Below are 26,325 nucleotides of genomic sequence, written 5' to 3'. Positions count from 1 at the left end.
GGAAACACTGATATTTACTGGTTATGTATGGTAAGGGTTGCCAAGGATACAGATAAACTGCCAGATGGAGGTGGCTCTGTGCCCTCTGTAGGCTTGTCATTTTCTAGGTACCTTCAGACTATGACATACATCAGGCTCTGCCTTCCAGAGGTGATACAGAGATCTCTCTCCAACCCCTTCTAACCCCTTCATGGAAGGAGGTGTGTGTGGGTAGAGCTGAAAACCAATCCTCTATTCCTTAGGCATGCTATGACCTGCCTGTCCTTGGAATGTCTCCTGCAACTCACCTCATTACCCTAATCACGTAGGCATTATCAAGAATAACAAAAAATAAACCCCATTATTCAGAAAATTCCAAAGGTGTTAGGTGCTCTGTGATTAGAGACCGGAGCAGTCTGGCACATTTGCTAGTGTCCGCAGGCTCTTCGAAGCATCATGCGGCTGGCTCTCCCTTCTGCTCTTGCCTGTAGCTTCTTTTAAATCCCCTCTGTTTTTAAGCTGCTAAGAGGCGGGAAACATGCTTTGTGATGTTTTACGTTGGCCACGTTTTTGAAGTCGCTCAGGAGATGAGCTCTCATCTCACCCAACACCTTGGGATTTTGCTCAACTGTTCATCTTATTTTGTTATTCTTCTGATATCACAGCACAGTGTTTCTTGAGACAGTATAAGGTGTAACTGTGAAAAGATACTTTTATTTTTCTCCCCTTTAAAGGAAATACCATATAAATCAAATCCTGAAATCTAATCAGCTTCCCTGAGTCACTGGTTATGAAGTGTTTAGTGGGTATAGTGATAGCTTACTGTGGTCTCTGGAATAATTGAGCACACACTTGCAGTGCTCCTGGTATGTAGTAATAGGTGCTCCTGGCATGGGCATTTGGTTATTATATTCTTTATAGCTCTTAGCACAGTGCTGGTCACACACAGTAGCCCACAGAATAAACCAATGTAACTGGCAGTGGTAGAAACCGGTCAGGACTCAAGGTGGCTATCACTCTTACCTCCACTCCTGAAATTCTCTGGGCAATTCCAGACCATTTAATCCTCTGTGGTTTAATTAGGTAGAAATAAGTGTTAGAAAGCATGCAAACATAATTTTTTCATGAATGCACTTTTCCTTTCTCCTCCTTAGGGAACTCTTTCTGAAGACTAATGCTCAGTTGACCATCCGCTGCAGGCAGCTACTCTCAGAGCTGTCCTACATTTACCCTATTGATTTGGTAAGTCTCGGGTTCCTGGAGAGATGGGGCCGTTGGAAAGATGATTCCTCATGAAATTTCCTTCCAGTGAGAAAGTCATCACTCTGCATGCTCCCTCCTGGTTCAGGAGAACTTGAAGAGCTAGTATCTAGTTCAAATGTATATTAGACTCACTTGGGCAGAGATGGACAAGAGCCCCACCCTCAGTGCTTCCCTTCTAGGCACAAAGACCCAAGTCCCATCCCTCAGACCCAAGGGAAAAGCTGGGCATGACGGCACACTCTTGTCCCAGTGCTGGGGAGGTGGAGGCAGGAGGATCCCTGAGACTCAGTGGCTAACTAGTCCACCCAATTATCGAGCCTCAAGTCCTATTGAGAGACCCTGTTTCAAAAACAAGGTGGACAAGCCATATTGGGGAATGCCTCCCAGAGTTGCAGAGTTAACACCTCTGCACCCCACCCCACCCCCCACAAACACACATATTTAGTTGGTCTTAGGTCCCATAGTTTCATTGTCTTATATATCACCTTGATGGTATGAATTTATATCATCAGAAACAATGCCAAATTATTTCTGGTTCCTTCAGAATCTTCTTATTCAACCAGTTATCTGCCATTTCTGATGTTTCCTCTGATGAATTGCTGTTCATTAAGGCATTCCTGAGGCAACTCTCAGGACATTAAATTTTTAATGCATTTTCTTAAAATCAGTATAAAAGGTGATAGTGGAAAAAGTCTGAGTAGGGTTATTAGCTAGAAAATCAAGTCTACTAAAATTGGTAGCTACCGTGCTAATGGTTATCAACTTAGTAAACTGATTTTCAGAGAAAAAGCCAATAGAATGTGAATTTGCTCCTAGACTCTTGTTCAGTTGTTTATGGAATGGATATGGGTTAGACAGAATGTTTCTTTTTCTTGTTTTAAGAACAGATATCATGTAACCCCAGCTTCTTCAAACACGTGATGCAGTTAGGAGTGAATTTGAACTCCTGGTCCTGCCGCCATGCCCCTAGTGCTGGTATTATAGATTATAGATTGCATCATGTCTGACAAGAAGATACTTTATAATGTTACTTCATATGCCCTTTTCTTTGGATATTGCACATGGGATTTTATTCTATAAAACTGTCAGGCATAAGGAACCCCAGGAAAGCAGTGTACCCGTCACCATGTATCCTCAGCAGCCTGAGCAGCCCCACTCTGGGCTGCATCGAAGACGCTCTCACTGCAGAGCTGCAGTCTGGTTTTGTCTTAGTGGCTCCTTTGCTTTTTAGTACAATGAATTAATTTTATCCTTTGGTTAAATTCACAGAATGAGAACAAGGATTATTTTGTATGTGGTGTCAAGTTGCCTAATTCCGAGGACTTCCAAGGTATTTCTTCCTTCCTTTCTTTCTTTTTTGTAATTATAAGGATTTGGTATATACAATATGCATGGTAATAGAGTTATCATGATAATGGATACCTAGTACTTTGTCTAAAGGGGATTTTAGAATTTCTGTACTTTCCCAGCTAGAAGTACATAGAATCTGCCTTCCGGGTAGTAACTGTAACAAAACATTTATCCTAATCTTGGAACAAATAATTACTGAGCTTTGTATTTGAAATTAAAAAAAAAAAAGAAATCAATGGGCTTCAGACAGCAGGCTGGTAATTTCCAGGTGTTTGTTGTTGTTTTTATGGAAATCTGTGTAGAGCTGGGAGCAGGGCTGGAGCAGGGCTGGAGCAGGGCTGGAGCAGGGCTAGAGCGGGAGTCAGTCTGCTGTTGAGAGTCCTGTTCTTGCCCTCCTGATAAGTAACTAAGATTTAACCTTGGGGTGTTTCCCCAAGCATAGCTTTAATTTCTCGCTTCTCTCTTTTACATTAAAGGGATTACAGATTTTCTTTTCTAGTTCCTGTATACTGAGATAAGAGTATATATTTTAATGCATGTGCCAGGAATCTGAACTCGGGTCCTCACGTTTGTACACTTTACCCTTCGAGCCTTCTCCCCAGTCCAGGAGACTATTTGCATTATTAATAAACTGTCTTACTTCCCCAGTGCCTAAGTGCTGCTTGAATGTCTCCTGATATGTCTTGTATTCACAAAGCCAGCTGTATACCACAGAGCTCCAGGCAGAGGCTGTCACTAGTATCCATCGGGCTATGCTTCCATTTCCCTTCGAAGAACATTGCTGTTTGTGGTCAGAAACGTTCAGGTGGAGTTTACCTAATTACCCCATCTGCCTGCATAACACATGGATAGCTGGGACATGATATAAGGAGCATGATAGCCCAGAGACAGGCAATCTTGGTTCAAGTTCTAGGCGCCCATCTGTAGCGGGGTCACGTTTGGATTATTTTCCAGTCAGGCTTCCGTAACTGCTGTGAGAACGGGGACACGCCTGAGTCTATACAGCTGGAGGCTTTGCTTTATCTTTGATGCTTATTAAGCCAAAGGAGGCCTGAGAAGTGGAGTTAGCAGCAGGGCGGGCGGGGCGGGGCGGGGCCACTTCCTGTTGTATCTTGAGCCTTCACACCGCTCAATCTTGTTGGTGTTCATTTTATGCAAAGTTGCAGTGTCCTAAAGCCTATGGTCCACTAGCTTCCTCACATTAAAGAGCATTTCCTAGGGCTAGAGAGAGTGCTCTGGCTGCTCCTATAGAAGACCTGGGTTTGAGTCCCAGCACCCACATGATACTTACAACCAACTGTAACTCTAGATCAAGGTAATACAGCGCCTCCACAGGCAGCCTGCACAGACATGATACACAGACGTGTGCAGGCAAAATGCCTGTACACATAAATTAAAATGATAATTACAATTTTATTTACTAAGTCCTTTGGAGGACTTGAGGGTAAGCTGCCTATGAGGATGTGAACTTGGGGGAGCTGGCCTCCCACCTGTCTCCCATGCAGTGGTGTAGACAAGGGAGAGATAGCCTCCTCCCTGCCTGCCTGCCTCTCGCCACCTACAGCAGGTGGGAGACCTGACCCTAGGAGCATTCGAGCAGGAGAACTGGCCCTCCCCATCACCAGTTATAGCACTTGGGAGAGGGGCCCTGTACCTCGCCTGAACAGCACTAGTAAAGCTGACCCTAGTGGCTAGGGCACGGGTGAGCCAACCCTGAGGGCATCAGTTCGGGATAACTGGCCCTGCCACTTGTCTGCCCTGCAGTGACGTGTGCAAGGGAGAGATGCCCCCTGACCCCTTGCCACCTAGGACAGGCAGGGAGCTGGCCCCAAGGCCTCCCCTGCAGCCCTCGAGAGATCAGGCCCTGCACTTCTCCTGGACAGGACAGTAGAGCTGACCGTAATGGCAGGGGTGCTGGTAGGCCTGCTTCAAGGGTTTGAGAGTGGAACTGCTGGCCCTGCAACTTGTCTGTGCCCTCCCTCACCCTCACCCTTTGTCACCTAAGGCCCTGGGGTCAAGAGAGCAGGAGAGCTGTCCTGTCCCTTGCCTGCTGCAGCACAGTAGAGCTGGCCCTGATGTGGGGGTTGAAGGTGAGCCAACCCAAGGGTGTGAGTGTGGGAGAGCCAGCCCTGCTTCTGCTGGGTCTACTGGGTTCTTGTCTGCTGGGTTGTCCTCTCCTCAGTAAACAGAAGTGGAAGTACTTACAGAAGGGAAAGGAGTGAAGGAAAGAAAAGATCAGATCTATGTGATTAGAATATAGTAAGCAGCGCGGGGGAAGAGAGGGTCAGAGAAGGAGGAGATGTCAGCAGGGCCTTGGCTGCTGGAAGGGGTCTCTGATTCATTCTCAGTAAGTGGCCAGTGCCTAGAGCTTCAGAGGGGCTGAGGCATGCGCTGAGCTGTGCTGTCGTCCCTCTGGCTGCTAAGTAGGAATGGCCTGGTGGGAGCAAGAGTAGTGTCGTAGCAGTCTGTTACTCTGCTCTACCCACAAGGCTTCTGGTTCTATTTTGGTTTTCTTTGAAGTGCCTTGTTTCTCATGGCTTCCATAGCTGTCTACACTTAGAATGCTTAGTAAAGCCGAATACATTCTCCAGTCCTTTAAAAATGCACAGTAGCTCTTAAGTCGCTGAAGAGTGAAATGGGAGATAAAACGAAGCCAACATTTAATTTTAGTCCAAGGTCCTGTTCAGTCCACTCCCTGAGAGCCCTAGAGTCAGAAGTTTTAGGAAGGATATACGCTATATTGTGTTCACAGTCTGTGGGACACTCGTGTAGTCTAACAACACAGCACCTTGCCAGGTGCTGAAGGATACAGAGAGGATTAAGGCACCGGTCTGACCTTGGGAAGATTATAGTTCTGTTGTGGGCAACAGATAGGTAATTGAGCCAGGCAAGAAAGTGGTTATTGAATACATACTATGTTAAAGGCTCAAAAAAGTGGGAATAATTCTCTTGGTAGGGGATCAGGAAAACCACTTCATAGAATCAGAGAATGTTTGAAGAAGGGTAAGAGGGTGATTTAAGATGGGTGCGTAAATATGCAGCAACATCAACCAGATATTGATGGTGAGTCTGTGGTTCCAGCACCCGGAGGCAGGAAGATCAGGGATTCAATGCCAGCTCCCACTACATGAGAGTTTATTTTGAAAATTGCAAGAGTAGTGTTTGATGTTATGAGATTACTTTAGTTCTGTGAGAATTTCCTTTATGGATAGAGAATTACCTTGTTTTGTTGTTTCAATTTTAAAAAGAGAAAGAAAGAGATGAGGGAAAGAGAGAGAGGAAGTAAAGGAGGGAGAGAGGGAGGGAGGAGAGGAAAATAAAAGAAAATTGAGACTTTGAAAATTTCAAACATTTTTCCATCCAAGGACTCACCTTAACTGGTGGCAAAGCTTAATGTTACCACTGATCTTCCTGAATCTAGGATCTTCCTTATTCCTGTCATGATGCAACTTTCTTGTCTTTTAATAATGACCTCCTGAGCATCCACGGACTTTTTAGTGTTCTATAGCAGTGCATTCTGGGAGAGGTTCTAGGAAAGGGATTTCTAACGGTTTTCTCATGATGTCCATGAACCTTTGCTGGATACGGATTAGCACTGCATGGGTCAGTGATGTTTGGGAAACCCCACCAGGGGCCCTGTATTTATTATGCTTTTCTGAATGACTCAGTTATTGTTAGAGCTTGCCAGAGAGAGCTGGACACAATGCGAGGAAAGGGTCCAGAGAGGAACGCTCATCTGAGTTCCATTGACTGAGACATTTAGTTTAAAAACGAGAAATGAAAAGAAAAGAAAAAACCCAATGTTTGTGCTTGTGTGTTTTTAAGTAATCCATAACACGAGAACCTTTTGTGGTAATGAGACCCAGGTGTCCTCTGTGTCTGTGTCCCTTCATGCAGGCATGATTTCTTGGAAAGGAGAGTCCATATGTCAAACAGTGTTTCACTGAGAACATGGAATGACTTCATAACTGCTGTGGCACTGATTAGAGTCTTAACTATTTTGTCCTGTCTGCATCAGAGGGTGCTGGGTCCCTTAACAGAGGAGCTGCCTCAGGGACTGGGAAGGCGGGATGGTAAGAGCTTTGAGATCACTCTGCACTCAGATGCATTGTCATATGAACAGTTTGTCCAACATAGAACTAAAGGAACGCTGAACTGACTTATAATGTTTGTGTAGCTGTTGTGTGTTGGTAAGAATTTTTATCATAAAGATTATACACAAAAGCTCTAGCTTTGAGTGGCTTTCTACATCTTAAGAACAAATCATAAGTACCTACTATAAGGGAACTGTGGCTTTGCTTCCAAGCCCTTCGAACACTGTTGAGTTAGTATCATTTCACATACCTAAGTCTTACAGTTCACTCCCTTGCTCCCAACCATCCTCCCTCCCTTCCTCCCTCCCTCCCTCCCAACCTCCCTCCCTCCAGCTTCTCACTAGCAGAAGTATCATGTATGACCTTTCTAACTCCCTAGAGCAGCCTCGGAAACCCACACCTCTGCTCTGTGTTAGGTGTGGCGGGCATCGTTAATGCTTGCTGGAAAAGCACATCTCAGAGGGCCATGTTTTGGCTTTGTCAGGTAAAACATCTTTCAGATCTCAGAATGCTGGGAACCTTAAACCTTTTGGTTTTCAACTAAAATGATTGGCAACAGACTGTGACATCTGAGGTTGCATGGCCTGCAATCACCGTAATTAACCACATGAGTTCCCATTTTCCCACTGGAGGCTCAGTGGTCTTGGGGTGATGAAAGTGACTTCCCTACCAGGAGGTGGTTTTCCTTTTGAGGGTATTGAAATACCCCTGGGCCCTGTAAGGCTCCACGCGTGATCCTTTTAAAATGCTTTTTAATATAAAGCTTCAATATTGGAAATCCAACACCACGGTGTTTAACTGTGAGGCTGGTGAGGCGCTACGGCCTGGACCGGGAAACCTTGCATGGTGTTTAATAGGTAGAGCGGGGAGTCGTGTGGCTACAGCGGAGACCTGGGCAGCCTGAACTGAAGCTCATTTCCAGTATTACTTAACTCTGCTGCCCACTGTCTCCTTTGATTTCATGTCTGTGCGTCATCTCTCTTCGAGATTCCCTTTTAGGTCGACATTTAAGCAGAATTGGCTTTGTTCACTGAGGAGGGAGGTGAAGTGAGATCACTCCTTTGTTCTTTTAATAAAGGTGTGTATGTAGTCTAAAAACATGCAAATGTAATTTTTCTTACCATTATCCTTTTAGTAATTTGAGAAGCATGCAGATGCTTGAGGTATTAACTGCTGGTGGTTTGTATTTGACTTTTTTGGAAGGTTCATCAAAAGACTTTTTTGTTGCTTCCTGAGAATTTTAACCCCTTTCCTACCGGGTTCTGCAGGAAGGCGGGGAAAGCTGAGTGTTAGCTCCGTGGTGGGCACTGCAATGCTGCAAGTGTGAGCCCCCTTAGTCCTCCTCCTCTCCTTTCAGAAAACGGTTCTTTAGACACAGTCCTTTTGCTCTGAGGAATGGTTTTAGTTTGGTGGCTCTGCTTGGTCTAGAAAGTGGGAGGCTGAGTCTCCACTGTGAAAGCTCTCCCAGTCTCAGCTGTGACTCCACACTTAGATATTGGGGAGCAGCATATTTTCAGGCCCAGAAGCAGTTTCCCCATTCATTCCACTGCTGTTGGTTTTTACCGATACGATTTTGACCAAGCTGTCCCACCTGGGCCTCATCTGTGTCATCGGGGAATTGATGGCATTACATGCCATGATATCTAAGATTTCTCTTATGAGAGAATTCATAATTTAAATTACTTTTTGTGACTGGAGAAAAACCTCCAGTTGGTAAAGTGCTTGTCCCATGAGCATGGGGACCTGAGTCTAAGCTCCGGCACCTCCATGAAAAGCCATATGTGGTGGTGCTTGCCTGTGACCCCAGTGTGTGTGGGGGCTCCCTGGACTCAAGTTAACTCTGCCAGACCAGTGAGCCCCCTGAACAAGACAGACAGCTCCTGAGAAATGACACCCAAGATTAATTTCCAGCCTGTTCTGGCACGCGTGTGCATGCACATGTGCACACACACACACACACACACACACACACACACACCTGCATGTGCACACACATTAAAAGTAAAGTACTTTTAGTTGCTAGTATAGTATGATTTTTAAAGTTTCTACAAAGGCAAAATTGTTAATAAAGTCTTTGGTTGTGTCTGGGGAGGAAGACATCCTCTCTGGAAATAATTGGGATGCTAGTTAGGAGTGACCCCGCAGTCACCTGAAATGGATGTTATTCTACTTTTTCATGAGGTGTTTGGAGAGAACAAGAAGTACTGCCTGTGATGCCTTTTTGTGAAGCACTACAGAAATGTGGGATTGCAGATTTAATTTTTTTAAAAAAATATTTATGTTTATTATTTTGGATCATGTATGTGTAACCATGTCTGTAGGTAGCTATGCGTGTATATGCGCAGATGCCCAAGGAGGCCAAAGGCATTAGCTCCTCCTGGAGCTGCAGTTAGATGTGGCTGTGGGCCACCTGATATGTGTGCTGGGAGATGAATCAGCTCCTCTGGCAGAGCAGTGCACGCCCTTCAGCACTGAGCCGTCTCTCCAGCCCCTGATCACAGACTTTTCACATGCACTTTTCCTGCAGTACAAAACTAGGACAACACTGGGATAGTGCATTCGAGTGCCAGCTACATTCTAGAACTCCAAGTTAAATGAGTAGATACTGTCTTTTGTTTTGTTTTTTTAACAAGGTTCTGTGATAGCGTGGGAGAGTGTCCTTACAGAGGGCTATGTCGGGCCCACTTACAAGCTGTTTCAGTGGAGAGTTCTTTAGTCTCTTTGAGCATTAGTTTTTGCTTTGTTTTTATTTTAACCTGTAAAATGGATGAAAACATACTAAAGGAGAGTCTAGTTTAGTATTTGTTGGTAAGTGAACGAAGTGAGTAGCAGTGAGTAGTATTTGTTCATAGGGCGATCACTGAGAAGCGAGGAGCCGTAGGTAGTAAAGGGCAGGGACTTCGTTCACTGAAGAAGGGTGGTGGGTACATTCCTGCCTTGAAAAGCTACTTATGCAGATACTGAAACCATAAACGGAACGATATGAACATAGGATTGGTAATTGAAGTTGAAGGTGTCCTTAGGAGTCATGCAATAGTAAACCATCATTTAGACCCTCTCTCCTCTCTCATCGCTGGGTACCCCAGAGCCTGTGTTAAATCTTTGCACATGTGCAAGCTTTTTAAGGTACTTAAGGAACACTGTATGCTAGGCAGGACATTTGAATTCTTCCATTGCATCACTTTAGTTCTGAGAACTTGAATAATCATTTATAACCTTATAGGTAGGAGTAGAAATATGAATGGTAAGTTTTTAGAATATAATTGTTTATATCTTTTTAAAAGCCAGAAGCTTATATTTATATGACACATGTGTTTTCCCCTCATGTACTTTCATGTAAGTTACATGACAAGGTTGGTGTATGAACAATGAATACAGTTTGGGACATTCACTTCACTGTGGAACCTATGTCCCCTTTGCCTCATCTCAGATCTCCCAGGCTTCTTTGTGCAACTTTGCCCTCATCAATATCTGAAGCATGCTCGTAAGGAGGTCGGGTGGGATTTCACTTCACTTTAGAGTGAGTGATTGTCTTAGTCAGGGTTCCTATTCCTGCACAAACATCATGACCAAGAAGCAAGTTGGGGAGGAAAGGGTTTATTCAGTATACTGCTTCATTACCAAAGGAAGTCGGGACTGGAACTCAAGCAGGTCAGAAGCAGGAACTGATGCAGAGGCCATGGAGGGATGTTCTTTACTGGCTTGCTTCCCCTGGCTTGTTCAGCCTGCTATCTTATATAACCAAGACTACCAGCCCAAGGATGGCACCACCCACAAGGGGACCTCCCCACTTGATCACTAATTGAGAAAATGCCTTACAGTTGGGTCTCATGGAGGCATTTCCCCAACTGAAGCTCCTTTCTCTGTGATAACCCCAGCCTGTGTCAAGTTGACACAAAGCCAGACAGTATAGTGATCTTGTACAGCACCTGGACTCTGTTACAGTAGAACCTCTGACTGATCACGGAGACTCAAGTATTAATTTCTCGCTTTAGAAGGATGTGAAAGAACGTAACGGCTATTCAGGCACACTGAGAACTCTCCGTAAGATGTCTTAAGCTGCCCCAGCCCACTACTCACTGGGAGATAGCTCTGTGTATAGTTAGTAGGTGCAGTTTCAAGCCTTATTAATGTGTTTATATTTGCATAAGTTAACATAATTTAGTCTGATTACTATTTTACTTACCACATATTTGTATAAGACTTCCTCAGAGCTACATTCGTGAGGTAAATGGTTATATTCTTTTCCTCTGTTTTCAAATTTACAGCAAAAGATGATGGAAGCATTGCCGTCGCCCTTGGTTACACTGCACATTTGGTCTCCATGATCTCCTTCTTCCTACAAGTACCCCTCAGGTATCCCATAATTCACAAGGGGTCCAGATCAACAATCAAAGATAACATCAACGACAAGCTGACAGAAAAGGAGCGAGAGTAAGTGTCTTTTGTTTGTGTAATATAAGCTGATTGGAAACATGGTGAAACGCTGAGTATGCTGGAAAGATGAAGTGTCGTCTAATGGAGGACTTGTGCAGTGCACCTCCTAACATGGCAAGACTGTCAGAAACAAACTAACCATGCAGCAGGGGGTATGGCCTATCTTGAAGTGCAAGGCCTGTGTGCCTAGGCTTTAGTCTTGATCCTCAGCCCTGTAAATAAACTTTCCATAGCCTACAGCCCAGAAGAAACCATAAAGAAAGTATACAACTTAACCTGAATGTGCGTGAGAATGGAGCATGGCAAAGTTTGTGGAACATAACTGTATCTGGGCTCATGATATTTATACCCTAAGTACACACATCAGAAAAGGTATTAGAAAGTAACTTAAAAAAAAAAAAAAAAAGAAAGTAACTTATCTAAGACTCAAAGTGATGCAGCTGAAAAAAACGGTCAGCAGAAGCTTGGAAAATCAATGGAAGGAAATTGTGAAGGTCGGAGTAGGGGTCAGCTGGGGTGTTGCACAGTGGGGTGGCAGGCAGAAGGCCTGATCTTTGAAACAACAGACCAGTGCACAAGGCCCTGTAAGGGAGAATTTAGAAAGAAAAGCAAGAAGACATAATAACAGATCAAGGAATAAAAAAAGGAGAAGCCCCACAAATGCGCATACAGGTATCAGAGTGAAGAGACCATGCGGACAACTTTAAGCTAATACTTTGAAACTTCTAGCCAAGTGCCTTAATTTCTAGAAAGACACTACTTTCCTACATAAATAATTGGCATTTAGAAAACACCAGAGTAAGGCTGGTGTGTGACTTGTAATCTCAGCAGCCTCAGCACCTGGGAGGTGGGGTCAGGACCAAAAAAAGGGAAGGTGTGGAGAGCAGGAGGAAGATAAGGCACCAGGGGCCACACAGGAATGGGAAGATGGAGTATGCTAGATGAATTACTCGCAACTCTGGCTTCACATTAAAGTCATCTTGAGAGCCTTAAAAACTGAGTTTTAACCCCTAGATTCCCGAGCCTCTCTCTCCACAGAGATCCTGACTCCATCAGTGGCGCTTGGGTGTGGGTGATATTTAAAGCTTCAGTAGTAATTCTGATGTATACTGCGGTTGAGAACCTCGGTCCTAGTTAGGAAATCTTGTTACCATGGCATGAAAGTTTAGACATTGCCACGTATACTTAGGGAGCTTGGAAGCTCTTTAGCATCACTGTCTTTAAAGTGAGCTGTGCAGAGAGGAGGGAGCTTAGCAGCTTGGTCAGCCCTCCCTCAGTATCCATGGGTTCCAGCTGTACTTGTGAATTCTGCATCCATGGGCTAGCCAGCATTCAATTACAAGTACTGGGGGGGGGGGGCAGGACACGACAGTTGTGTCTATATTGAACATGCACAGTTATACTCTAGACAGTACAGTAAAACTTTTAAAGAATTTTTTTAAAAAATTTAATTATGTGTATATATGTGTGTGGAGGGGATGTTATACTGGAGGTCAAAAGAAGTCGTCAGATATACTAGAGCTGGTGTTACAGGCAACCCTGAGCTTCGTAGTGTGGGCACTCTGTGGGGTCAGTCGATGCCCTTAGCTGCTCGGCATCTCTCCAACCCCCAGTATGTCAGCTATTGAGCCATTAGTGAATAGTGTTGCTATGAATATTTACTTACAGGTGTCTTGAGTGCCCATTCTGTTCTTTGGTGTGTATCCCTACCCGTGCGGTTGCTGAGTCTTGTGGCAGTCATCAGATAGTAGGACTTAGAAGCAACTTAAAACATACCATGAATGCGTGTAGGCTATGTGCACACACCGTGACGTTGTAAGGGATTTGAGAATCATGGGTTCTGGCATCCATGAAAGCGGGTGGGGATCAGCCTTCCTCAGGTATTACGGGATGTTCCGTGTCTGGAGGAAGAAAGGCTTTCAGCTAAGGAGCATGTGAGTAAGTTAGATGAGTCCCTTTTCCAGTGTGGTGATTGATTTGAGCTCAAGTATGCGTCTCAGTTTAAAGCCATAAGAAGCTGAAGGAGACCTATAATATATTTGACAAAGGGAACATGAGGTGGTTTTCTCTTGGATTTCTTTTTAAAAATCAATTTTAAATTTAGCACAAAATTCAAGATTTAAAGTGTCTATTCAATTTTGTGCAGCTAGCATGCCCAAAGCAAAGCCTGCGCTGCGCCCATTAAACGGCTTCTCCCTCACCCTGCCCCTCCTCAGTCCCTGGCAACCATCAATCTGTTTCTGTCTCTATGAATTCTCCTATTTTGGATATTTTATATAAGTGGAACCATACAATATGTGACCTTTTCTTCCTGGCTTCTTTCGGTTTGCATAATGCTTTCAGTGTGCCTGTGCTGAAGCAGAGCTGAACCTCATTCATTTTTATGGCCCAATAATTCCCCAGCAAGTGTGTACAGCACCACTCCTTGTTTCTTCGTTCATCTCTTGATGGACGTCTGCGTTATTTCTACCTGTGACTCGCATGAGTTCTGTCGCTTTGAATATTTACTCATGGTTGTTTGAGTGCCCGTTTTCAGTTCTCTCCTTCACCTCTGTGAAGTTACTGAGTCACACAGTGAGTCGGCTTAACTCTGACAGGAAGCCCCAGTGGGCAGCCCTTGGCAGCCCTGCCATCTGCATTCCCAGATGTGAAGTGTACCCTCTGTGGGTTTGCTTTGTTATTCCTTTACTGATCGGTGCTTTTTTTTTTCAGTTTTTGGTTTTTTTTCCCCTTATGCTTAGGGGCAGTTTGTATATCTTATTTGATGAAATGTCTCCTCTTATCTATCGCCCATTTTCTAATTGGGTAGTTTATTTTTATTGTTAGGTTGTAAAAGTTATTTATGTATTCTGGAAAGTAGACCCTTATCAGATCAGTGGTTTGCAAGCATTTTCTCTCATTCTATGAGTTGTTACAGTTTAAATAAAAAATTAAAGCCAACGTTATATGCCTGGGTGTGTTGTTAGAGCAGAGGGGCTTCCAGTCGGCCCCATTGTCAGTTCCCATCTGCCAAGGAGTTGCTGAAAGAACCAATCACACCTGACTTCTGGAGCCAGGGTTCACCTCCATCTTTTCATAGGACCACCTTTGTCTGTCTAAACTGACTCCAAGTCTAGTCTATGCTATTATAGCAGTGTGTGTGTGTGTGTGTGTGTGTGTGTGTGTGTGTGTGTTCGTGCGTGAGAGCATGTGGGCAGACATGTGCTGGTGGTGTGTAGGAGACTTATAAACAAGACTTTTTTTTTTTCATTTCATTTCTTCTTCCTAGCTCCAGAGTCTAGGAAGCTCCGAGTCATGGCCGGTTCCATCCCAATTGCTGCATCTTCTAGACAGGAGGGAGTTGTGTTCTCATGGGGTGGGAGGGATCGAAGGCGTGTAAAAGTCTAACTCCTCCTTTCCATTCATGACAGCAGAGTCCTTATGACCCCACCCACCCACCCCTCAAGAAGAGGCTCCACTGCCAATGCTATTGAGTTGGGGTTACATGTCTGGCATTTCCGTACCCCAGCATTCTGATTGTTCACTCTTCTTCCTGAGTGCAACCCCTAGTCATAGTGTTCAGTGTCTTCTTTCTTGGGGGTTAAGGACACGCGTCTGATAATCTGCTCTTAAGCCCATCTGTCCATAATTAGGCTGTGCTTGTTTACCTATCCCTGTAATGTTAGGAGGAAGCAATGAAGAGTTCCTTCCTAGCCTCCTCGGTGCTCCTGGTGCGTAAAGTGTCTTTAATTCTGATAAATGTGAGTGGTTTTGTCATTTAGTGCTAATAATTGTCACATCTAAAACCTACTGCTCAGTCCAGTGTCAGAAGGTTTATCCATACGCTTCCCTTACTGACTTTTATCATTTTCTTTGCTGTTGTTTTGTGTGTTGTTGTTGCTGCTGCTGCTGCTGTTTTGAGACAGGATTTCTCTGTGTAGCCCTGGCCATCCTGGAATGCAGGATGTATTCTGTAGATGACCGTCCTTGAATGCAGAGATTCACCTGCCTCTGCCTCCCCAGCGCCAGGATCAAAGTTGTGCGCTACCACTGCCAGCTGTAACTTTAACTTTATTCTGAAAGGCAGCTATTTGTTCCATTTTGGATTATTAGTTTTTATTATTTATAGTTTGTTGCAAAGGCTGTTCTTTCTCCCTTGAATGGCCTTGGCATCCTTGTTGCAAAAAAAATTAATTGGTCATGGATTATTTCTTAATTTCCTTTCAGTGGTCTATATATATATGCTTTTAAGCCAGAACCATAATAATGTTTGCAATTTTGAAGGGAAGGAACTCCATATTTGTTCCTTTGCAGTACTGTTTTGGCTATTTGGGGTCCTTTGCAATTCCTTAGGAATTGGAAGATCAGGTTTGCCAACTCTGAATGATTTTGAAGGTGATTATGTTGCCATCTAATGACCAAGTATTGGCATCTTACTAGTAATTATTAGTAACAGCTTGTCTTTGTTTAGGTCCTTTTCCTTGGTAGTTTTATACTTTTCCATATACAAGTCTTGCACGCCCTCGGTTAAATTTCTGTATATTTTATTGTTGTCATCATTTCTCTCAGTGTTTGAATTTTCTGTATATTGGCCCATGTTATCTTGAGCAGAAAGTTTGAATTCTCTCTGGCCTAGATGCTTTTGCTTTGTCTTGGTTTTCTTAGCTAATTGTTGCTGCTATACAACATCCAGCATAGCACTGAGTCACTGGGGAGAGGGCATCTGTCTCCTCATCCTCAGAGAATGCGCCCAGCCCTCTGCCATGGAGGACTCTGCTGCTTCAGGAGGCTCTCTGCTGTGCTCAGACAGTTCTTTGTTCTCCCAGTGTCTCTGCCTTGAAGGGGCAGTGGGTCTCATCAAGTGAACGATCAAGAGGCTTCAGGGCTCTCTGCTCTCCCTGTGGTATAAGTCCCACGTGGCATAGTCTATAATCCTCTTAACAGGATTCAGAGTGCTGACTTTTGTTGACAGTTCTTACATCTGTACATGTAAGGCTGTCATTTTCTGTTTGTTAATGTGCATCTGACTTTGGGGTCAGGGTAGCGTGACCTTCTAAAATAAGAAAGGAATTGATCCCCACTCACGGTCAAGCCTTCTTGGAGAGTTTGAGGGAGCCTGTTAACCCTTTCTTTAATAATTGTTTGAATTCACCAGTGAAGCATCTGGTCTGGGACTTTTGCTTAGAGATGTCTCGAGGTCTCTGAGATGTTTCTTCTTGTTCTGCTCCTGTCCCAGTGTTTCTGCATCTGTGCCATCGCTCAGTTATGTTTCTAGGTGTCGACCTATGCCATCCAGGTCGTCTGGTTTGCTGGTGCAGTTCACTGCTTGTACTGTTTTCTGGTAATTACTCTTCCTGTCAGGTCTCTGCTGTCGCTGCCAGCATCTGGTGTATCTGGGTATCTGCCTTCAATGATTTGCCATAGCTTAACGGTTTGTCAGTGTACTCAGACTTTTTAAGGAAATACCCACTAGCTTTACTGATTCCACTGGTTTTGTATACTCGACTTTGTAAACTTCAGTCTATATAATATCCTTTATTTGCTAGGTGTTTTATTGTTGTTTTCTCTTATATATATATATATATATATATATATATATACATATATATATACACATATATATATATGTTTATATAATATAAAATTTTATTGAGATATTTTAATGACAGGGTTGGCATTTATACATTTCTATATCTTTTTTTGTATACTGTGTTTTGTTTCATTTGTCTCAGTGTATTTTCTGATTTCCCTTATGATTTTTTTCAGTAGCCCATTGGTTAAGAACATGCTATGTGACTTTATGTATTTATTTTAGAATTTTTTGGTTTCCCTTTCCTAACTGTTTTATCCCATTGTAAACGGTTATTTCTATAAGTCCTTAAATTAATATTTATTTTGTGAGCTATTTTGGAGACTACCTCACATGTACTGAAGAAGAACATGCCTTACCTCCACGTATGTGTACGTGTGTGTGTACATGTGGGTGTGTGGGGGTGTGCGCACACACGCACACAGGCATGTCACTCGCTCAGTGTATATGTGGAGGTCAGCGTGTATCTGCTGAGTCTTGTTGCTTACAGTATCATGGCAGCTGCTGTGTGACAATTAGTCACCTTGTATCTGGATTCTCTGGACATTACTGGAACCTTTAACATAAGGATGTCTTCATCTTTCCTCAATTCTGGCTGTACTTGCTTCATGCGTTTTGGACTGCTGCAGTGTCCTGCATATATCTTAGGGTGTATTAACCCTCTGTGGGTTAGCTCTTTTATATTGGTCTTTATAATGACCCATCTCCCCACTTAGAACATTGTTTTACTCAAAGAACATTTTATTTTTTTCTGCCTTTAATTCAATAACCCTTAGTTCTCTTTAAATTATTATCTGTCTGGTATTTTTCCCGTTTCTAATTACATTTATTTGTGGCTGGGGAGTGGAGCAAATGCCATGTCATGCATATAAAGGTCAGGGGACAATTTAAAAACTTATTTTAAAATCTTTATGTCTGTGCTCCATGTATATGCAGTAGTTGAGGGGGCCAGAAGAGGGCGTCAGATTCCCTGGGACTGAAGTTACAGAGAGTTTCAAACTGTCCTATGGGTGCTGGGGATTGAACTCAGGTCCTCTGGAAGAGCAGCCAGTGCTCTTAGCAGCCACTGAGCCATCTCTTAAGCCCCCAAAGGACATTTTTAAAAGTATCAATCCTTTGCTTCTATCTCGGGAGGTGGGGGTCCCAGAGATGGAACTCGGGTTGTCAGGCTTGTGAGCATGCGTCCTTCCTCACTGAGGCAGCTTGTCAGCCTCCTCTTTGTCATTTTGACCCTGTTAGAGTTTTGGGTTTGTCTTGGTTTGGTTTGGTTTGGTTTTGAAGACCCTCACTCCAGAAGGTACTAGTCAGAGTATCATTTGTTCGGGCTCATCACTCGCTACACTGAAAGCTGGCGGCAGCCTGGGATGCAGAACTTTGTGTCCTCTCATGTTACATCTGTATACATTAGTTGCCACGAGTATATTGAGTCTTCAGCACAGAGACACTCAGATGCATCTGATTCCCAGAAACGTCCCCAATTTCTCTCCCAAGTGATCGCGCAGTTGGCTTGCCTCACAGCTTGACCAGTGGTAACTGCATCTCAGCACTGCGTCCTGATAGGACGTTCACCCTACAGGTAGCCCCTAGACGAGTTGCAAGATGCCACAGACACATTTTTGTAGGATAAGATCTGCTTTGCTCCCCTAAGAAGCAAGCACAAGCTCGTCGCTGGGAGTGCAGGCTGCTGTCTCCAGGCACAGAGCTGAGCTGGAACGATCAGATCCAGGGCGCTGGAGCTCTCTTCCCACTTCCCTCCTGACTTGATGGCTGGTGCAAACCTTTGACTATTTTCCAGAGTTTTGACAAAGTTGCTTTTGACGCTTTTGCTTGATTTCTTTCTTTCTTTCTTTCTTTTTAACATTTCTGGAGGATCAGGCCCTTTGAGTAATCCCTCCACTGTTTGCTCTGACACATCATTCAGTTAGTGATTAAAAATGTCACCTGTAAGAGATGAAAGGCCTCTGCGTGATATTAAACAAGAGAGACAACCATGGCCAGACAAGTGCTTGAGAAAAGAGCACCTTAAGATTTTAATTTTTCTGCTTACATTTGTGTGTGTGTGTGTGTGTTGTGTGTGTATGTGTGTGTACAAGGGCATGTCTGTTGTAGTGTTCACGTGTGGGAGGCTATACCTACACATATGCCTGCATGCCATGATACACGTGAAGGTCAGAGAACAGCTTGGGATTTGGTTCTGTCCTGCAGGGCCCTGGGGCAGCTTCTGGGCTCTGGGCTTAACAGCGGGCAGCTGGACCTCCCAAGCCGCCACACAGCCCTCGCCTCCCTGAAGCACGGGCTTCCTCTACCCTCAGCCCCCCGTGTGCCATGTTTTCAAAAGTAAATGTCCCTCCAGATTTTTATCAAGTTGCTAAATAATAATCTGACTTTAGATGTGAGTTCTGTGGGAAACTGTTTGGGAAGCTAGAAGGAGGACTACCTCTTAGAATGCTGGTATTCCTCTTTAGATCACTGTATAAGTTGTGAGGGTCAGCTGGACGGATGAGGAACTCAGCAGTCTCTGCTGACTGTGACAGCTTTAGTTTGTCAGAAGGACATGAATTCTCTTTTCTACTGCTTTGCCATTTTTCTGAACCCCATTGTATCTCATTGACTAAATGTAGTTTTTTGACGTTTTAATGTCAGTGAGGGTGAAGTCACCTTATCATTATTAGTATGCTGTACTATGCACTCATCTTAGCTTTACCTCAGTTAATGGTGCGTTTTAGAATTGATGTCTCAGATTTTTTGTGAACTATTAAACATTAAGACTGATTTTATGAAATTTTAGAAAATCCTTCAAATCCTGTTTGGAACAGCAGAGCTGTAGAAATAAATGTATTATTCTGCTGTTGATTGACTCAGCCTGTCGGTTGACGGTTATTCTATCCCGGACCCTGAGAGAGCAGCTTAGACACGGTTTGCTCCTCTACTGAGTGTTCGCATTGGTATGAACCTTCCTGGGGCATTAAATAGAATCAGGCCTTCATGGGAGATGGGAAGGAAGAGCTGACTGACTCATTGGACAGATTATAGTTAATGTCCCAGAGGCCTGGGATTCTCTCAGCCACTGCTGTCTGGTTGCCTGCCTGTGTAGGCTGTAGCATGTGACATGGCTGAGTTCACGACTCTTCGTGGGGGTTGGAGGAAGGGAAATCATTCTGTCTGGCCAGTTAGAAGCATGGCTCTGGAGCGGTGCCTTGCTCATCCTGGGCTATGTCCAACTGCACGACATAAAGAGAAACTCGGTCTTTGCTGCAGGTCCCTGTAAGACTGGACCACTGAACAGGAAGGGTTTGTCATAAAAGTCCAGCTGTGCCAGGCAGTGGTGGTGCATGCCTTTAATCCCAGCACTTGGGAGGCAGAGGCAGGCAGATTCCTGAGTTTGAGACCAGCCTGGTCTACAAAGTGAGTTCCAGGACAGCCAGAGCTATACAGAGAAACCCTGTCTCAAAAAACAAAACAAAACAAAAAGTCCAGCTGTAGTGTGTGTGTCTGACTTCCCTTGCTGAAGACTAACATGCAGATTTCCAAAGTGGTTTTGAAAGAAAATGTATTGTTGATTGCTTGCTTCACTGCTTTCACTGTCTAGAGGATGACAGACACACTTGGGACAGAGACTGGGATGTCCTTGGCTGGGCTGGGCCCCATAGGCCAGAATCGAGGCTTTTCAAGCCCTCAAAGATATTTGATGGATTTTCCCCCCACTTTTTAAGGATTTTTTTCCCCTTTGCTTTATTTTCAGATGGAGAAATGGGGTGATATAACTGGCAGGTACTTTTGAAACTTCCTGGCCTGTCTACAGAAGGACTTTACAGATCTCTAAAAGATGGGCAGCTGGGGTTGTCCTGGTGGGCTTGTTGGAATCTGGAAAATGTGATTCTGTTCTTCACATTTCCTCAATTTTTTTTCTTGTACCTAAGTTTATTCCTTTTAGAGGACTGCGACCAAAGGCCCAGGAATTCCCTCTTTATCTGACCGAGTCTGATTTTTGGGGGGAAATTAAACTTCTAATAGCAATTGTGATTTAGAATTTGATTTAGAAATTGTGATATGTCTAAACTCAGATGGTATTGAGCCAAGGTTATAGTCGTTCTGTGGCCCTGGTTCTCGTGGAGGCGGAGAGATGTTTTAGTTCATGAGCTAACTCTGTGCCCCAGTGTGTAAAGGGGCCACCACACGGGACCCTGAGTCTTGAGTCTTTTCCTTTTCTTGTAGATCCCAAGGAATGTCTGGGGATCCATGAAGGTTCCTTTCTCCTTTAGTGGCAGAGTAGCTGAGAATGTCTTTGTTCCTCTGTTCCCTCAGCCTGCTGCTTAGCTGCCAGTACTGACTTGAATGAATGAATGAATGAATGAATGAATGGAATTTGGTTTTCTAATGTCATGTTGTTGAGCAGCTAGAGTTGCTTGACTTTGCATGTGTGGTGAGTGCCTGGGACTTCACTGAGCGTCACAGTGAAAGCGGAGAGGAAGCCCCAGAGCTCTCGTGTGGAGTGTTGAGCGCTGTAACTCTCTCCTCATTTCTGTCGTCCACCCCGGCATTGTTATCTGTCAGCAGCATCTTAAAAGATCCCTAGGTTCCTTTCTGTAACAACTCTCAGCGTCTGTTCATGCGTCGACTTTGTTTCTTTCCATGATAAAGTATTCAGACAGAGGCGACTTCATGGAGGAAGGGTTGATCTCAGCTCACAACTTGGGGCAGTCCACCTCAGCGGGGAAATCAAGGCAGTAGAAACTGAAGCAGCCAGTCACACTGTATCTAGGATCAGGAAACAAGTCCAAAATGTGTCATATCATAGCTGCCTCCACTGGGAAGAACTTAAGACAAGTGTGCTCAGACTGCATGGCCCCAGCCGGCCTGCTGAGCGCCTTCTGGTTCATCCCCAGGCTGCTCTGAGTCACAGCCTGGGTTTCAGTAAAGCCAAGCTCTTGTTCTTCCAGACACCTCATGTTACCTTTGGCTTTGTTACTCATTGTCCATCCTGGCCTATCTGCCTTTAATACCTTCCCTAGCCATGTCCAGAATCAAAGGCATAGCTGCACATAAGTACGCACACCCTTCTCTCTGGAAGGCACTCCTTAGCCCCACCAGCCTGCATTCTCTGCCTTTTGTTGTCCAGGAAGCAGCTCTCGTTACTCATCTCTGAGTTGAAGCACTTTGCTGTATGTGCATCGAGTATTAACAACTCCCAGGTCAGTTGTGCAAGTGTGTCTTAATCGTTATTGTTTGAGGCGTGGGGGTCTTACCATATACCCCAGGCTCATCACAAATGTGCCTGCTTCCATCTTTTTTTTGTACTGCTATGCCTGGCCTTACTTGTTTTGTTTTACCTTTGTCTGAAGACTTTTCAATGTAGGAACTACATTTTTCTAGGTTCTTAAACTATGTCCACTTCATGCTGCGATCCTTGTATTAACATTTAAAAAGTCGGGTTGGTTTAGTTAAGAGAATGAAAGGATGTTAAGTTTTGCAAATGCTATTAAGTAACCTGACCCTCCACACTGCGGTCTCCACAGTCTTAACTCTAGATGCTCTGGCCAGGACAATGGTTATTTCACGGAACCCCTCGGGAGCACAGCAAGCTCTTCACCTCGATGCTGGTTGTAATCCGGGCTGCAGCAGCTCTGCTGAGCCAGCTGGGAGTGAGAGCAAGGGAGGTTTTAAAATGAGGAATCCCCGTGGAATTGCAGGCAGGAGAGATCAACACAATAAAAATGCAGAAGGTGGTTGCTGGGTGAGACAGGAAATGAACACCTTGTGCAGCTCTGGCGTTGCGCTGAGAGGGAAATGTGGAGAATGAGTCAGAAGGATGGCGCGGCCGTTTCATTCTGACACTTGGAAGGATATTGTGTGTGTCGCTTTAATGAAGTGAGCTTCAGCAGCGCTGACGTTATTATCTGCATGAGGAAGTCTTCTCCAGTGTTTTGTCATCTCAGTTTTCTGCATCCAACTAAATTAAAAATCAGTAATGTAATGGGACAGTGGGACAAGAAGGAAAACCAGATGACGATGACACGTGGCCCCAGCCTGAACTCCTGCTCTCTGGTTTGCAATATATTCAAATCAGGGTAGAAGTTCAGGAATTCCCAGAAGGGAGACGGGGTGAAGGGATAATGTATTTAGTGACTGGTGGGCTGTGGTCTAAGTGAAATCGTGTTACATTATTAGAATGTATGACATCATGTTTGTCACAGGTGGCCCCAAAATAGCAGTGAGGTATGCCATGGGCTGGCTTTGCAGTCTTTCACATTACACAGACAGCGTAGGTGCTGTGGACTCTGGCAGGATTGTTCGAGACTTTGTTGATGTTTTATTGAAAGACACACTATTGTTTCCATTCGTTCTGAGGCACAGGATGGTTTTGGTTAGCAGAGTAGGGAGGTGAGGACACTAAGAAGCCAGTGTCTGCTGCAGATGCCCTGTGAGGTAGGCTCCGAAGGCCTACAGGTGTGTCCCTCTGGCTGCTCACTCAGGTGCCACAGTTTTACTTTCCCTCAAGCAACTGAGAAAACAAAACAACACAAACAAACAGACAAACAAACAAAAAGTGCACAGTCCTAAGCAGCGTGCAAGATTTTAGAGATGGCCTGTCTCGCTGAGATCCATTTTGTCTAGGATGTGTCTGTGCTGAGTGTTCCCTGCCTGTGAGCCTCTGAGCAGACATCTCAGTTTAGCAGATCAGCTGCACCCCATAGCAGCGCTTGGGTCTTCAGGTGGCCATTCTCGGTCAGAAGGGGCTGACGACCAGCATAAAGCTAGGCTGAAAGACCAAGCAGTAGCGTGCTGGTGACAAACATTCCTAGGCTTGTGAGCCAGGATGCGTGTGGCAGACTAGAGAAGCCCAGGCAAAAGCTGGCTACCACAAAGGGCAGGTCTCCTGCACAGAAAGAAGAGCTGCTGCCCGGTTTGCATTGCCCAGCATGCAGTTCGGTGCCTGTCCTGTAAGTGATGCATTTGGGGTTGCTTGCTATCCTCTTTTAGGTGTAGATGAAAAAGAGATACACTTATAATTTAATCTTGAAGCAAAAATTCAAATTTCCTTCAAAGAGAGCTTGAGTAGTTAATAAATTTATTTAAACCACTATTAATATATATTTATTCTGGATCACATTGGTTATAATAAACATAACTTAATTTAAACATACAGTTGCTCCTACCTGTACCTACCAGAGAGAGCTATATTTGAATTGTGGTGGTGGTAGTTCTGATTTTTTTCTTGTTTTGAGATAAGGTTGTGCCATGTAGTCCAGGCTGCCTTCAAGCTTGCCATGTAACCCAGGCTGCTCCCAACCCCCAAGTGCTAGGACATTCACCTTGCTCATGCTGGTTTTAAAGGATGACTACTGTAATTTCGTGAGAACCCACACTTCCTCCTCACTCTGAGACATTCTCTGAATGCTTGCTTTAGCCACTTAGCTGCAGCTTACTCATCTGAGAAACCGAAGCTGTGGCCTCTGAGAAGAGCATCCTTGCAGAGCGGTCTGTCCAGGGCCACAGTATTCCGCCATGTCAGTGCACTCAGTCACCCCACAGGGTAGTTACAGTCCTGCTCCTGCTCGGAGAACTTGTTGGTCCTGTTTCATTACAGTAAACATGAGATTCAGGTTTTTAGAATTAAAAACTCCTTGGCTTCACATTCAGAAAGGTTTCTTAAGTAAACCACAGAAATAGCCCATACTATAAGTTTGATTTCATTTACAACAAAAAGCAGCTTGCTTATAAACAAAAGAAAACAATGAAAAAGCAAGCCACAGGTCAGCAGAAAATATAATAGAGCCTGCAAACTAACCAAAATGATGATGATGATGGTGGTGGTGGTGGTAGTGGTGGTGGTGGTGGTGGTGGTGGTAGTGTCATCATCTGTCTGTCTGTCTGTTTGCCTGCCTGCCTGCTTGGGGGTGGTATGTATAGACCACAGCACAAGTATGGAGGTCAGTGGACAACTTGAGACCCAGGTCCTCCTCTTCCTTGCAGGTACCCCAGGCTGGCCGGCCCACAAGCTTCCTGGGATTCTCTGTCTCTACCTCCCATCACATCCCGGTAGGAGCACTGGGATTGCAGATGGCACTGCCCCTGACTTCTCATGGGTTCTGGCCATTCCAGCTCAGGTCCTCACTTGAAAGCCAAATGCTTTGCTCACTAAGCCATCCTCTTGGCTCCAGAACATTTTTTCTCGTATATTTGTGTATAAGTAATAAGAGCAAACAACATAATAGAATGTGGATGGTATGGTGTTTACGGTGTTACAGCAGAATAAACCTTCAGTGTCCAATAATACAAGAAAAATAACCACACTAGGAACCATGAAAATGCAAATCAAAGCCAGGAGAGGGCCAGCAAGGTGGCATTTGCCACCAACCAGATCCAACCATATGAATTGGTCCCTAGCACTCCCATGATGAGAACCCACTCCACAAGTTCACTGCGGCACATGTGTACCCCCCACAGACAGACAGACAGACAGACACTGTTTTATGTCCTGGAAACTGGCAAAATTCAGAATGTCTGTCGAAAGCCAAATTTTGTGAGCATGGAGAGGAGAGAGATTAGTCCTTTGATAATGAAGTTTGTATTTAGTTCATCTATTTCAGAGAGCAATTTAACAATACTGTACTGGCTAGTTTTGTGTCAACTTGACACAGCTGGAGTTATCACAGAGAAAGGAGCTTCAGTTGAGGAAATCCCTCCATGAGATCCAACTGTAAGTCATTTTCTCAATTAGTGATCAAGGGGAAAAGGCCCCTTGTGGGTGGGACCATCTCTGGGTTGGCAGTCTTGGGTTCTATAAGAGAGCAGGCTGAGCAAGCCAGAGGAAGCAAGCCAGTAAGGAACATCCCTCCATGGCCTCTGCATCAGCTCCTGCTTCCTGACCTGCTTGAGTTCCAGTCCTGACTTCCTTGGTGATGAACAGCAGTATGGAAATGTAAGCCGTATATAAACCCTTTCCTCCCCAACTGCTTCTTCGTCATGACGTTTGTGTAGGAATAGAAACCCTGACTAAGACAAATACAAATATATCTACACAAGTTCTATCATTGAACACTCCTGCTGCTACAAAGCATATACATTGTATAAACAAACACTAAGTGCCTGTATGATAGTGGTATTTAAGCTGATTGCCTTTTGGTCATCTCTGCTCTTCCACAGAGACTTGCTCACAGTGTTGTGGCTGATGTTTGTACTAACCTCTTCAGGATTTCTATTTCTTTGCAACATTGTCTTCTCTACTTTTTAAAAGCTTCCATGAGGCTAGACTCCATGTTTCTTAGGCCTATCTTCTCCTCCCTTTGACTGTGAGCACAGCCTTCATGTGGGTGGCTAGTTTTGCTCATAACTCATGCATTTTCATATGCCTTTTAGCTTCTGGATTGGTTTTAAATTTATAGTAGCGGGTCTCCATATTTTCTTTTGAGCTGAGACTGGTGTTAATAATGCCTAGAATGTTGAGTGCTACTCATATTAATAAGAACCTTTTAAAAAGACTTAGAAAAAGAATTAAGTCTTCCCATGATGCTTGTTAGTAACTCCCATTACTATAAATGATGGCTCCCACGTTCATGATGTGGAGAGTCTAGTGATGAAATATTAGAAGTGTTAACTGTACTTAGTTATAGGACCTCACTGTTGTAAGAT

At 44.3% G+C, this 26,325-nt stretch overlaps 1 protein-coding gene across 3 annotated transcripts in view; it reads left to right on the top strand.

Moving 5' to 3' along the window:
• Uvrag (UV radiation resistance associated gene) overlaps positions 1-26,325 on the top strand; it is a 254,426-nt gene that overhangs the window by 150,412 nt on the left and 77,689 nt on the right. For all 3 annotated transcript variants that reach the window (XM_006508349.3, XM_030243116.1, NM_178635.3), the window contains 3 exons: positions 1,134-1,221; positions 2,512-2,572; positions 10,955-11,120. In XM_006508349.3, coding sequence (XP_006508412.1) covers positions 1,134-1,221; positions 2,512-2,572; positions 10,955-11,120 — 315 coding nt within the window. The remainder of the gene's footprint in view (positions 1-1,133; positions 1,222-2,511; positions 2,573-10,954; positions 11,121-26,325) is intronic.

This window comes from Mus musculus, chromosome 7 (genome assembly GCF_000001635.26).
Source record: "Mus musculus strain C57BL/6J chromosome 7, GRCm38.p6 C57BL/6J".
Taxonomy (NCBI): Eukaryota; Metazoa; Chordata; class Mammalia; order Rodentia; family Muridae; genus Mus; species Mus musculus.
The sequence above is the reverse complement of the archived record's forward strand: the minus strand, read 5'-3'. Positions and strand labels throughout refer to the sequence as shown.